The following is a 15270-nucleotide window of genomic DNA, read 5'->3' as shown; positions in this document are numbered from 1 at the left end:
GATATGCACAAGGATAGACAGCTATCCATAATCCCTTGTCTCAGCCAATTTGTACACATGTTTAAGTATGCAAAGACATATATATAATAAATTATATATATATACATATATATATACACACATATACAATACATAGGTAAATATTCATCTATCTTGTGTACCCTGCCTTTACAATTTTATGGATAGGGAAGCTGAGGCCCAGTATGGTTGGTCACACATTTAAACAGTTGGGTGGTGTAGTGAATAAAGTGCCAGGCCTGGAGTCAGGAAGACCAGATTCAAAACTGGCCTCAGATACTTAAGAGCTTTATGACCTTGGGCAAGTCACTTAACCACTGTCTGCCTTAGTTTCCTCAACTGTAAAATGGGGGTCATGATAGCACCTATCTCCTAGACTTTTACTGCGAGGGTGAAATGAGATAACATTTGGAAAGTACTTAGCACAGTGCCTGGCACATAGTAGGTGCTTAAATAAATACTTGTTCCTTCCTTCTCTCTCTCTCTCAGTGACAGGAGAAGGTCTGGAATCCCTTTCCTGACTCTAAGTTCAGGGCTTTCTCCACCACTGACCAGTCAGAGAATTAGGATGACTTGTCTTGTTGGTCCTTTGGGAGTAGGAGGTGAGGATGGAAGAAGATATCAGTGGCTATCCTGAAGCCTGGATTCCTATATACTCTACAGGGTCCCCAAGGCTGTGAGGTGGAAGATCTGGGAAGAAGACCCTATGATATGCTTTTCGGAATCATCCATAAGGGATATTATGGTTCAGAACAGAAGAACAAGGGACGGTTCATTCGGGGGCCTGTTCCATGAGCAGATTCTTCCTGCTTCTCTAGACCATGACTGCTGTGGACAGGGGAGATGGTGGGGCAAGGAGGGGCCTTGTACTGGAAACTGCAGAGCAAAGCCAGGGCTTCTTGCGCCATCTGGGCCAAGGGAAAACACTCAAATAACTGGATGGTCAGAGCACCACCTGCTGGCCCCTGTAGTCTTCACACGTAGGCAACAAATAATACACGTCCTGCATAGGATTCAAATCAAATCAAACCAAACCAGTCCTCGTCCTCAAGGAACTTGCTTTTGGTTTTTAAACATTTTTGGGGGGGGGGTGAGGGAAGGTATGCAGCATGTTATGCAGATAAATTTGATACAAGATATATGTATGTATGTGTATATATATGTACATATATATACATATACATATGTATATGAGAGAGAGAGAGAGAGAGAGAGAGAGAGAGAGAGAGAGAGAGAGAGAGAGAGAGAATGAGAGACAGAGACAGAGAGAGAAAGAAGCAAAGTACTCTAGGAAAATCCAAGGAGGGAAAGAACACCTTTAAGTTGTTTGGGAAGGGGTATCAGGGAAGACTTCTTGGAGAAATAGATACCTGAGCTAGGCATTGAAAAAGAGAAGGATTTCCATGTTGGAGGAGATGAGGAAATAGAAGGTGATAGGTATAGGATGGGCTATACCAATGGATGGAGGAAGGAGAGGACAAGATGTGATTGGGGAGCACCAAGTAGTCTAGTCTGGCTGGAACAGAATACATTAAAGGAACTAGCATGAAATAAGGCTGGAAAGGTAGATGGGTCTGGAGAACAGTTCATGTGATAATCACAAGCATATAAGGGCAAAATGGTTTGCCATTTCCTTCTCCAGCTCATTTTACCGATGAGGAACTGAGGTAAACAGGGTTAAGTGACTTGTCACACAGCTAGCAAGTGTCTGAGGTCAGATTTGAACTCAGGTGTTCCTGCTTCCAGTCCTGGTGCTCTGTCCACTGAGCCACCTAGCTGCCTCCAATGAGTTATTAAGGAGATAGAAAGGGACTGCGTTGAAGCTGTGAATACTGAATAACTTCAGAACTAACTCATCAGTATAGTAACCAATCGTGACTGATGGTGAAGCAAGCCTTCTGCTTCCAGACAGAAAAGTGGTAGACTAGAGCTGTAGAACACAGCACGTGTTTTTAGAAATGGCCAATGAATTGACTTATTTTGTTTGACTATGCTTATTTGTTACAATGGAGGAAGAATCAGTGGTCAATCAACAAGCATTTATTAAGCACCTACTATGTGCCAGCCACTATCTGAAGTGTTGAGGCTATAAAAGCAAGAGTTCCTGCTCTTAAAAACTCATAGTCTAGTGGGGAAACAACATGCAAATAACTGTGTGCAAACAAGGTACATACAGGATAAATTAAGGGTAACTCAGAGGGAGGGTATTGGAACAGTAAGAAAAGTTTCTTGTAGGAGATAGAGTGTGAGCTGAAACTCAAGGAAATGAGGGAAGCCAGGTGATGGAGGTGAGGAGGGACAGCCAGTGAAAATCCTCAGAGCCAGAAGATGGAGTGTGTTTGAGGAATAGCAAGGAGTCCAGTGTCACTGCATGGCAGAGTACATAGAGGGGAAGAAGATGTAAGAAGATTAGAAAGGCAGAAAGGGGCCAGGCTATAAAGGGCTTTAAAAGCCAAAGAAAAGATTTTATATTTGCTCCTGGAGGTGATAGAGAGTCACTGGAGTTTACTGAACAGGGAGGTGACGTGTGAAAACTTGGACTTTAGGAAGATCACTTTGATATATAAGCATGCATTGGAGTGGATTGTTTCAATGGTTCGGGTGTGAGGTGATGAGGGCCAGTACCAGGGTGGTTGCAGTGTCACAGGAGAGAAGGGGACATATATAAGAGATATTTTAAAGGTAAAGTTGACAGGACTTGGCAACACATTGTATATTGGGGGGAGGGGTGGAGAGAAAGTGAAGAGTCAAGAATGGAACCAAAGTTGGGAGCCTGGGTGAGGAGAGGAGAATGGTGGTATCCTCAAGAGTAACAAGAAAATTAGGAAGAGGGTGAGGTTTTAGGGGGAAAGATAATGAGTTCAGTTTTAGATATGTTGAGTGTAAGATGTGTATGGGATATCCAGTTTGAGATGTCCAATAGGCAGTTCTAGATGAGAAAAGAGAAAAAGAGAGGTAAAGGCTGGATATATAGATGTAAGAAACATCTTTATAGAGAGAACAGTTGAATCTGTTGGAGCTGAAATAGTGTATAAAGAGAAGAGGGTCCAGCACAGAGCCTTGGTGGACACCCACCATTAGCAGGTATGATAGCGATGAAGCAATAGCAAAGGGTGCTGAGGAGTAGTCCAACAGGTGGAAGGGGATCCATGAAAGAACAGTGTCACAGAATACTAGAAAGAAGACTATCAAGGAGAAGAGGGTGATTAACAAATGTGAAAGACTGCTGAGAGGTCAAGAAGGATGAAGATTGAGGAGAGGCCATTCGATCTGGCAATTAAGAGATCGTTACTTTGAATAGAAGAGTTTGGGTTGACTCTTGGGATCAAACTGTGGAAAGTTAAGGATGTAAAAGGAAAGGAAGAGAAGGCATTGATTGTGGATAGCTTTTACAAGGAGTGTAGCCACAGGAGGGAGGAAGAATATGGGATGATAGCTAGCATCAATGGACACATAGAGTGAAGGGGTTTTTTTGAGGACAAAGGAGACAGGCATGTTTGTAGGTAGTAGGGAAGCAGACAGTAAGGAGAGACTGAAGAACAGAGGGGACAATCTGGAGAAGATGGGATGGGATAGGATTACTTGTGTATGTAGAGAGGTCTGCTTTAGCAAGGGGGAGGGCTACCTCTTTATGTGAAATGGGTGGAGATACTTGCAGAAGGTGCATGAATGCTATGAGATGAGGAGGGGAAAAGAGGGAATTCTCATTGAATGGCCTTAATTTTTCCAGTGAAATATAAGGCAAAGTTCTCAGTTAAGAGGGTGAGGAGAGAAGGAGCCATGGGAGGTTTGAGGAAGGATCAAAAGATTTGGAAAAGCTTCTGTGGTGAGTGGGATAGCGAGTTAATTTGTTGTTCAATTGTTTTAGTCATGTCTGACTCTTCATGATCTCATTTGGGGTTTTCTTGGCAAAGATAATGGAGTAGTTTGCCCTTTCCTTCTCCAGCTCATTTTACTAATGAGGAACGGAGGCAAACAGGATTAAGTGACTTGCCCAGGGTCACACAGCTAGTGTGTCTGAGGCCAGATTTGAACTCAGATCTTCCTGAGGTATAAAGGGACTGCCTTGAATCAGTGAGAGCCCAATTGAGGTTATGTAACATAGATTTGTAGTGGATCCAGTTTCATGATTTTCTCCAATTTCACTCAGCAGCACCTGAGTAGGAGCACAGGCAATGGATGATAGGAGAAATCCAAGGCTGGGACTTGTTAGGGCAGGATGGGCAACAGGATAAGGGGGGAAAGGACTCAAGAGGACTCAAGAGTTGAACTGGCTCCCTAAAAGGTCAAGATAGGGAAGGAAAGAGAGCATAGCCAGTGTCAGTTTGATGGCCTAGGAACGAACTGAGGGGGTCAAAGGATTGGAAGACATGGGGAGGATGAAATGACAGTGATATTAAAAAAGAAAGAAAAGAACATCAGTATTTTTATTTTTATTTAAAAGATGGGTTGGAGCCAGGTTGTAGAGGGCCTTAACTGCTGGACTGAGTTCATATTTTATTCTAAAGGCAATACTGAATCACTGAAGATTTATAAGCAACATAGCATGGTAACAGTGGGAAGAGTGATGGACCTGGAATCAAGGAGACTTGGTTACAATCCCATCTGACACTTACTAATTGTGTGACCCTCAGCAAGTCACTTAACTTCCCTGGGCCTCAGTCTCCTCATCCATAAAAAGAAGGGGTTAGACTTGATGGCCTTTAAGGCCTTTTCCAAGTCTACATCTATGATCCTATGGTCACAGGGAAGGGACGTGGCTTTTTCCTAAAGTCAGTGTTTAGAGCATTGAAATAATAAAGACCTGGTCTCTGGTCTCTAGCACTTTCTAGCTATGTGACCTTGGGAAAGTCACTTAATCTAAGCCTCAGTTTTCTTATCTGTAAAATGAGAATGCTGGACAAGATGACTTCTTTGGCCCTATGATCCTATGATCTCCACCCTGGCATCCATGACCAAATCAGGGCCAGGCAGTGTGTCCGTAGGTTTAGGACCCTGTGATCCCTCCTGTCCTGCCTTATTGAGGATCTAGGAATCCTACCATGCAGGGTTTTCCTCATCTCTGTAGCTACTGACAAAAGGGACACTTGTGCTCTGAACTCTCTAAGGAATTACTCTACTGCTCCAAACTCAGGGTTAGGCTCTTTTTTTCTTTCACCAGGTAGTGGTGCCTAAAAAGCTATTCTAAGTAGACCATCATTGACAATTAAGGTGATCATCCTGGGCCCTTTAATTTTGGGGGTCCTGTGAAGCTGTTGGGAAAAAGAGGTGAGTAGAGGAGTAGAAAGTGGTAGGGAGGGTACCCCAAACCTATTAATGTTTAACAACAACAACTACAACAACAATCAGATCTGAGCATTTGTTCACACTTCAAAGAATAGAGGCTACTGGGTTTGCCCGCTTGGGAGCAATAGGTCCCCTTCCAATGCTTGTGGTGATGTTGTCTGACAGCCACTAGTTGGCTCAGGCTATTCCCCTGCCCAACCCTGCCCCCGATTTTGCCTATCCAACAAACACGGACTCTTCCACAAAACCTTCCCTGGTTTCCCCAGCTAGTTCTCTCCCTCCTCCTTTGGATTCTCTTAAGCACTTGTCCTTTGTGGTTCTTGGGTCACAGCACCAAAGGCTCGTGGATTCAAAGTGAGGACATTGCCCTCTTTGTGTATTCACATCCGGTCTCCCTCATCCCACGATGAGAGCTCCTTGAAGGCAGGGACCCTGCCTCCCTCACCATTGTCTCTCCTCTGGCTCCTACCCTAGAGCCTCACATACAGTAGGTGCATAGCTGAGCTTCTGGATTTTCCATGACATTTAAAACCAGACGTCACTGTCCTAGAACACTTAGGTGGGGGAAATCCCTACAGATGGTGTGGTTAGCAAATGAAATAATGGATATGCAGCACTTTGTAAACTTTAAGATGCCATATGTCTGCTTTTGTAATGGGCATTACCTACCTTGCCTTTGCTTAGAGCCTTAGCTCTGGAGGGAGCTGAAGAAATCTAATCCAACACCCTTATTTGACAGATGGAGATATTAAGACCCATGGAAGAGACTGAAGCCAGGACATAAAGCTGGCTAACAGCAGAGATTTTTCCCTTTTATTGATCCAGAATGACTTAAAGGGCTCTGCACACAGGCAATCCCCAGATCATAGATTGAGAGCTAGATGGGACCTTAGGGGTCATCTAGGCCATCCGCCTTATTTTACATATAGGGAAACTGAGGCAGAGTTAAATGACTAGCCCAAGATTGTACATAGCAGGGCCAAGATTCAAACCCTCTGACTCTAAGTCCAGCACAATTTCTACTTGAATGTGGTTGCCTCCCTCCTGGGTGTTAACATTGCTGGTTAAGATTTTGTTTCCTTTCCCTTTAAAATGTCTAACTGATGCTCTTTTATTGTTTGTACTTCACCATCACTTCCCAATGATTACATGTGCTCCCAGAGAATCATCCCTCATTGCAATTAAGTAGAGTTAAGCAAAACAAGTCAATATATTGGAATGGTTAAGATTTTTAAGTAGGGGAGTGATACCTGCTTGTCTGAGATGCAGACTGGGGTGGGGGGAGGGGTGGGACAGACAATAATCTTTGCTTGGGATGGTCCTGTAAGGGGAGGGGTGATGGAACCGAGCCCGGTTCAAGACTGAGACTGTCCACTGTTCACAGAGCCCTCAAGTATGGCGTCAGTATGAGGAAGGCCCTCACCCCCTGGTGGATTGGACTAAGATAACAGACTCCCTTTCCAAGGCACCACTCCACCTCCTCTCTCCACTCCTGTAGGTGGCCCCCTCCCCTCCCAGCCCCCTGTTCTTGCATTAGTAAAAACAGAGGAATCATTTCCCTAAGGGCTGGGATCCAGGCAGGATCTTGAGGTGGTTAGGGTCCTCCCTTCCTAAATCCTTTATTTCCACTCGTCCAAGTCACTCTACTAACCAAAAAGATCCCAATCCACCCTGTACCAATGAAAGCTCCTATAGGGTGAAAACAGGTCAGGCCTGGATGCTTAGCTTCATACACTATTTTTTTTTTAAAGCTGGAAGAGATGTTAGAGATCTTCAACATGCACCACAGTGTTCCACACACAATGGTTAATTGATTGAACTGGTCCAAACTCTGAACCCTCAGATATTATAACGAAAAGAACATTCAACATAAAACAGACAAAAAACAATTTGCGTTTGAATCATGGCTCTGTTACATGTTACCGTGTGCAGCTAGGAGGCGAAGTGAATAAAGTACTGGGCCTGTAGTCAGTTAAGACCAGAGTTAAAGTCTAGCCTCAGACATTTATGAGCTGTGCGACCCTGGGCAAATCAATCGATATCTACCTCAGTTTCCTCAACTATAAAATGGTGGTAATAATACCACCCACCTCCCAGGGTTGTTGTGAAGATTAAATGACATCATATTTGGAAAGCTCTTAGCACAGTGCCTGGTACATAGTAGGTGCTTAATAAATACTTGATTCCTTCCTCTGGGCCTCAGTTTTCTCATCTATAAAATGAAGGGGTTGGGTGGGGAACCTGTGGCCTTATAGGTCTTTGGGTTCAGCTTTTTGGCTAAGTCTAAGTTTTACAAAACAAATCCTTTTATTAAAGGGATTTGTTCTGTGAAATTTGGATTCAGTCAAAGGGCCGAATTTGAAGATCTAGAGGACCATATGTGGCTTCGAGGCTGCAGGTTCCCCACCCCAGATTCCTAAGGACCCTAAAGCTATGTTCCCTCCCCACCCCCCCATTTTACAAATTGGGAAGCTAAAGCCTTTCCCTCTATTCTACGCTTCTTGCCAAGTAAATAAATCTTGTGTGGGCTGGAGGGAGAAGGAAGATATTGGGAGCCTGACTTGGTACACTGGTTTTTCTGCATGGCTGTGCCGCAAGAGGGAAAAGACTGGAAGCCCCCTCTAGGGGAAGTCTTCATGTTCTCCTGTCTGGCAAAATTCCTTGCCAGGCTATCTCCTACTGCATACACACAACTCTAGGCCCTAGACGCCACTCTCTGTTTCAGATATTTTCCCGGGGCCCTGATTTTACATTGGAGGAAAGAAAGGGAAAAGCATCTATTAAACATATCTACTCCATGCCCAGCACTGTGCTAAGCGCTTTGCAAATGGTATCTAAACATTTGATCTTCACAACTCTGAGAGGTAGGTGCTATTATTTCCCCCACTTTACAGTTGAGGAAATTGAGGCAGATAGAGGTTAAATGGCTTGCCCAAGGTCATACAGCTTGTATGTGTCTGAGGCTGGATTTGAACTCAGGTCTTCCTGCCTCCAGGCACAGCACACTAGTCACTGCATCACCTAGCTGCCTCTAACACTGCCCTTGACTCCTGCTAGCCTGCCTGGTGACAGTGAAGAAAACTAGTAGGGAGGTGATAGGGATGGGTCTCTCACCCTGGACTGATTGGGGGAGGGGTGTCCTAACAGGAATTTCTCTATTCTTTGTACCCTTATTCACTCAGAGGCTTGGGGGGAGATATTGATCTTCGGAACATCAGAGCCCAGGGTACTCCCAAGACTAGCAACTCTGAACCTCCTGTGAGCTGGAGAGCAGGGATCCCTGAGATACCTCTTCCACATATGAATCAGTAATCCAGATTTTCCCCAGTTCAGCCCTGATTCTGAGCCTCCACCTACCCCTTGGCCCCCAGTAGATCTCTCATCTGTGTGACAGGGAAGAGTTGCCCCTTGCTTGGTTTCCCACAAATGTGTCAGCCTCCTAAGCAGTTTGCCCAGCTCATCCTCTCATTGCCGTCCCATTCTGGTCTGGTTTATAGGAGGGGACCACTTACAGCACGTCGTTGCTGCTTTGTGAGGGTTTCTGACCATGAAGAACATCACATCCCCTTGCTAGCTGCCCCCTCTAGGTTCCCCCAATACTTTGGACGACTTAGAGGGCCCCAGCTCCCTTCTTTTCCCCAGACTGGTCAACAGGGACGACCAGTGCATTTGAGCCTGGGGGTGGTGGTCCCTAGGCTCCTTACGGCAGCCACCTTACCAACTCATTTACAGTCGGGCTGGGGGGGGGGGAAGCTATGGGGCTAATTAAGGGACCTGGCTAAGAATCGGGGCTCCGAGGTCACTCACCTGGGTATCCACCATCATCATCACATTACCCTCCGCCTCGCATCGCCTCGGCGGGGTGTCAAGGAGAACTCAGACGGGGCTGGAGAGAGTGATAGAGATGGGGCGGGCCCGGGGCCCCCCGGCCGGACTCCGTACCCCAGAGACTGCTTCAGGGACCGCTCGCCATGGTCCCCCCAGCTCGGCCAGGCTTGGCTTAGGGACCCGGGCGGGGAGGCCCCCGCACTCAGGAAATCCCGACTCAGCTCATGCCCCGGGCACCCCCTATCACCTCTCAGCGGCCGGGACCGGCTGCGCTGGCCTCCGCCGCTCCCATTGTCTGCGCTGCCCCGGGATGCGCCCTGCCGCGCTCGCCTCCCTGTGCCGTGCCGGGCTGTGCTGGCCAGCGTCAGCCTTTTGCCCCTTGCTCCGTTCTGCTCCTCCCTCCCCGCTGCTGCGCCCCGGGCTGGGGGGCTAGGCACTGCTCGGCTCCGCCCCGACCCGTGCCCTGGCAGCGCCGGGCTCCGAGGAGGGGGAGGGGACGCGGGGCGGAGCCCAGCGTTAGGCCCCCTCCATGCCCCGCCCCAGCAGGTGTGGGAAGAGGAACCCGGAGGGGCGAGAAAGGTGGTCCTGCCCCCGAGGAACCTTATTCAAGTAAGGTGCCCCACCCGAGACACATCCACCATCCGCCCTCGAAGGGCATCCAGGAGGCCAGGGCTCTGCGGGGACTTCAGGCCCCACATACACACACCCCTGTGACCCTCCTACGCACACACCTGCTCCTCCGAACATCTAGCGGGATCCCATTCTCGCATCCAGGCACATAGAAGCTTATAAATTCTCCGCATATACGTGCTCGCGGGATCGCTAAACATGTACTGGGCAGGGCACACAGGAAGCATACATCTGTGCACAAGCACGTCCATAAAATCCGAATCAGGTCTGAAAAGGCCCTCAGAGATGATTGTAGTTCGAGCCCTTCATATTACAGACAGAGGGAAAATGAGAGCCAGGGTAGAGGAAGTGAACTGATCAGTCACACAAGTTAGGCGCAAAGTGGATATTGAAACCCAGGCCTCATAGAGAGAGTCTAATTCAGCTGTTTCTGTCATAAGTCTATGATTCCCTAAAGCTTTCCAAACAAGTGCAGGACAACCCTCCCCCGTCACACACAGCCTCTATTCTAGAAAGCCAGAGCTTCATCCAATCACACCCCCATCCGCCCGGTAGGCAGGCCACACAGTCACAGGCACTGCCTGTCACCCTCTCTGCCCAGGGCTCCTGGACAGTGCCATGCCCTGGGAAAATGTTTGAGTTCCTTTGTAGAAATTTCATGTTACACTGGTAGCAGCCCTTGGGGACCTGGAAAAGAGCTCAGGATCTCTATTCCTTGGCAACAGCCTCTCTCTGCCTGACTCTCAACTGTCTCGGCCCCACCTCCCCCAAAGCCAGTAGGCACCTGAGAGCCAGTCCCATGTGGGCCTTAGAGTTGCCTGGAAACTGCAATAAATAAATAAATGAACTGGTTTTCTTAAGGAGGAGCAGGAGAGACAATCCAGAAGAGACCACCCTGATTCCTTCAGTTAGGTCTCTTTACACTGAGCCCCTCTCCCCAGCAGGTCTCCTTATCCACCCTCCCTCCTCACCTCCCCCAGGGATGTTTTTAATGGCCCTCAGCAAATGCTTCCTCCCCCATTATCTGGGGCAACCCAGGAAGAAGACAGAATGGACACAGAGCAGGGCAGAAGGAGGGGTTCTTACAGGTCCCTGTCTGTGCTATGCTGAGGATGTGGACTGTGGTTGTGCACCACTGCCATAGGCTCAGGGCAGCATGGAACTGAACTCTCCTAACTCTGGGAGTGGGGTGGAAAGTGGGCTGTCTCTAGGGTCCAACATACCAGGCTTACATTACAGGGGAAGGGTGAGTGCCTGGCAAAGTGAGGAGGGAGGTATGATGTGGCAGAAGAGAGGGAATTATTCCTAGACTAACAGCATCTATAGAAAAGAAAAAGAAAAAATCCTGCCTGTTCCATCACTCCTTATTCCTCCCCTAACAGACAAAGGAGATCTGCCCTTTTCTATGACCTCATTAACCTTGTATTGGCTGATGGGAGGGGAAGTGGAGCTGGGTGTCCCAAGAGGGAGTGGTCTCTTAAGCCCCAGACCAAGTACTACATTCAGTGCTATAGAATGTTGGTCATTTCTAGTTCTTAGTAGAGGGACATTAGATAATGAGAGATGAACAATTCTGTAGCTTCCTCCTAGTGTCTTCAAGGCTATACAGACACCCAAGGCTTTTGGATCCTAGACTGACCCAGCTTGAGGATAGCCTTTGGAAGGGAGCCCTGAAGGTCATGTTAGGGGCAGGGTTAAGGAAAGAATCTTGAAAAAGGGAGTAATTAGACCTGGGGTTCAGTCCAGTAACTTGATTAACTGGCGGTGGGAATTTGGGCAATTAACTTTCTCCCTCCTTTCCCCATTAGTAACATGGGAAGTGGACATTCCTGCACTGACACCTTCACATGGCTGTTAGGATCAAATGAAATGTATGTGTGATCTGGTTTTTATGGCTCCTGGACCAGTAACAAGTTTGTTGAAATTCAGAGCAGGAATGTCAGGGTTGAAAGGGACCTTGAAGCACATAGAATATGAATATTAGAGCTGGAAGGATTTTGGAAGGTAGAATAGAAGGCTAGAGCTAGAGAGGAGTTTAGAATATGGAATCAGTGTGCTGGGAGCAACCTTAAAGATTACCTAGTTCAATCCTCTCTAAAGAAGGGGAAACTGAGACTCAAAGTAACTTGCTCAAGGCTACACTGTGCATTAGTGGTAAGGTCTGAATATGAGCCCAGGTTTCCTGATGTTCAATCTAGGGCTTTTTCCAGTCAGTCAGCAAAACATTTATTAAGCAATTAGGTGTCTCAGAGATTATGCTTCATTTAGATCCTCAATCCCATTCCCTTACCACCAAAAGTAAAAGTAAAAAGCCCCCATTCCCTCAAGAGAGGCAATAAAATCTACTGCACTGTACAGGTGATGTGTTATGGGGGCTACAGTGTGGGTGATGGAGAACATGAGTTCCAACACACAGCTAACCCTGAAAAACAGAGCTGAAAGACCCATTCTTTAAGTCCTGGGTCCTTCTCTCCTCCCATCCCTTTCACCCCCCCTTCCCCAGCCAAAGCATCACGGAGTAGATTTTCTTGGGTACCATTATAGTCATTATCCTCAGGTCACAGACTCCGAAGTCCAGTTGAATATGGACAGAACTCCAGAGGCATTACCACATACATTTGTGCACATACATGCTTGAATGCGTGCATACAGGCTGGCTCATACACACTCTCTAGCAGACCTCCCTTCCTGCCATCCCCCCCACCCTTTCCTTGGTGAAGATGGCCTGAGCCAGGTTGCCATGACAACAACAAGGCTGATGCTGAAAGAGTGGGCCTGGTGGGGCCAACCCTAGTGGATATTTATGATGTGGCTGACAGGTGGAAATGAAAGGGGTAGGGGAGAGGGCAGGAAGAGGGATGGGGTGGAAAGGCAGGGAGTCACCCTCCCTCACGTACAATATTCTCCTTGGCCCCCAGGTGGGGATGCGACAGAGAAGCTCACTCTCCCAGCCATGTGGGGGCTTTAAAAGCCATCTGATTCTGGAAAAGCACTGCCTTCTCCCTCTCATTCCTTCATCAAGCACCTTCTCCTTCCCCCATCCAACGCCTCCTACTAAGCTAAACAACTGCTCCATCCATCAAACGCCTCCCACTACTCTAAATACTTTCTCTCCCATCCCATCATTCTTTCCTCTAGTCCTTCCTCCTTCCATTTCCCCTCCATCACACTACCCATCAGCACCCATCCCTTTCTTCTATCAAATCTATTCCTTCCCTTAAGATTGTTCCTGAAATACCTTGTCTGCAACACAGAGCAGCCTGGAGATTGTAATGGGTATAAGGGACTGTTCATTGGAACCACAGATCAAGCTTCCAAGCATAAATAGAAACGGATCGAGCCTAGGACCACGTGTGATATCTTCTTATATGAACATCCAGACCTTTTGCTAATTATCAACAATAATAATATTAATGACTCATACGTCACTTTCTTCACAACCACTGTGTGAGGTAGGTAGTGTAAATATTCTCTTCATCTGACAAATGATTGAAACAGGATCAGAGAGGCCAAGGTTATGCTGTTAGAGAGATCTGCTCCTCTTCCAGCAGCTCTTTCCATCACACCACATTTTACTTGTGGTAAAAACCTGTTTGCAGACCCCTCAGTTTGAATTTGGTGTCTTGCTTTAGCAATAGTGGGGGGAAGGGTCCTTGTTCTGGTCCCCTGCCTATCCAAAGCCAGTCTTTCCCAGGCAGGAAAAGTGATTCTGTGGTCCTGCTCATGTTCCAGTAAGGTCAGGCGATACAAAGGAGGGCAGGCTTTGTCTCCCCTGGGATCCCAAGCATGACTCTGACTACCAAAGCCTGATGCAGCCTAATCATTCAATTCTCCAGCTGGGGCAAGAGGGTGGAGATGGGGGGAAGGGGCTCCAACAGGGACTATTGAGGCCCAGCACATTCAGTGCAGTGTGGTAGAGGAGGGTTAGCAGGAATAACACCAGGAACAGAGATTGCATCTTCCTGGAATGCAGGTCCCCCTCTCTACCTCCAAATAATTATAGAATGTCAGAGCTGGAGGGGACTTTAGAGGAGCACCATGTCATCTTATATATGAAGGAACAGAGGCTCCCAAACTCATAAAATTAGTGACTGAGTCTTGTGAGATATGATTCCAGGTCTCCAGACTCCAAATATAGTACTGAATCTTGCCCATTCTTCAGAACACAGCTCCAACATCCATTTTCTCCATGAATTCTTCCCAGTGAGCTCCCCCTCTCATGCTCAATTAACCCCAGTGGCTCACTACTGCCTCAAGGAATAAATATCAATTTGTTTGGCATTAAAAACCTGGGTCCAATTTACTTTTCCAATCTCATTCTAGTCCCTTTTAGAGGATTTTAACCCTTTCGTTTCCAAAACTCCTTTTCCTCACCCCACCCCCACCATTGATGTAGGCATCCCCATAGCCACTATTTTGGATAAACAGACCTCAGGCATGCTCTGCTTTAGTCCCTACTCCCCTCACCCCATCCCACTTTGTGAACACCTGCAAACCCCACTCCTCCTTAGTTTGAGAACCATGATCAAATCACCATTGCTATAGTTCCTGAAGGGGTACATCATAATGACTCTGCCATAATCCTATTTACCATCTTGGTAACATTCCAGACCAAAGTGCCTCTGCCTGGTCACTATTCCCTGATATGTGTTAGAATCTAAGCTCCTTGAGGGCAGGGACTGTCTTTGCTTTTGTATCTCCAAGGCTTGGCACATAGTAAGAATTTAATAAATGTGTGTCCATTCATTCATGGTCCAGTCATGCTATCCTCATTGTTCCTTTCACACATTCCATCTCTCCCCCACGCCAGGAAGACACACCTTCTTTACCTCTACCTCTTAGAAGCCCCAACTCCTTTCAAAACTCAGTTCAAGGGGGCAGCTAGGTGGCGCAGTGGATAAAGCCCCAGCCTTGGAGTCAGGAGGACCTGAGTTCAAATCTGACTTTAGACACTTGACATTTACTAGCTGTGTGACCCCGGGCAAGTCACTTAACCCTGACTGCCTCACCAAAAATAAATATCAAAGTTCAGCTCAAATGCTACCTCCAACAGGAGGCTTTTCTTGATTTTCCCCCCAGCCTATGGTGCTTCTCTTCCTGCTTCCTAACTGCTTTTTATTTATTTCATTTGTGCACATGTTATATCCCCCTAACAGGATATAAGCAACTTGAGGACAGACTTTGTATCAGTATTTTGCCTTTGCTCAGTGCCTAGTGTTTAATAAATACCTATTGAACACTGGTAGCACTTACCACCTGTGCCACTCCTTGGACACTCATCACAGATGGCCTGACCCTGCTAATGTGTTTCATGTCTGTGCCTCATCTCTTCAACAAAGATAAGGTCCTGGAAGGGAAGGTCTAAATTTTACTTCTCTCTGGAACCCTTCTCATATAGATATGGCATGCGACATATGTGGTAAATGTTTGCTGAGTAAGTGGTAGCTATGGAAATGCACTCTGTGGACAGTATGGCCGCAGTCACTGGAAATACCACAGGCCTGGTGG

The 15270-nt window shown here is 47.0% G+C and overlaps 1 protein-coding gene across 1 annotated transcript in view; it reads right to left on the bottom strand.

Moving 5' to 3' along the window:
• RALGDS (ral guanine nucleotide dissociation stimulator) overlaps window positions 1-9225 on the bottom strand; it is a 92252-nt gene extending 83027 nt beyond the window's left edge. The window contains exon 1 of the mRNA XM_020982002.2: window positions 9112-9225. Coding sequence (XP_020837661.1) covers window positions 9112-9132 — 21 coding nt within the window. The 5' untranslated portion in view covers window positions 9133-9225. The remainder of the gene's footprint in view (window positions 1-9111) is intronic.
• Window positions 9226-15270: the final 6045 nt, after the last annotated feature.

Source organism: Phascolarctos cinereus, unplaced genomic scaffold, assembly GCF_003287225.1.
Source record: "Phascolarctos cinereus isolate Bilbo 61053 unplaced genomic scaffold, phaCin_HiC Scaffold_2;HRSCAF=192, whole genome shotgun sequence".
NCBI classification, from domain to species: Eukaryota; Metazoa; Chordata; class Mammalia; order Diprotodontia; family Phascolarctidae; genus Phascolarctos; species Phascolarctos cinereus.
Note: the sequence above shows the minus strand (reverse complement) of the source record. Positions and strands in the feature narration are given on the sequence as shown.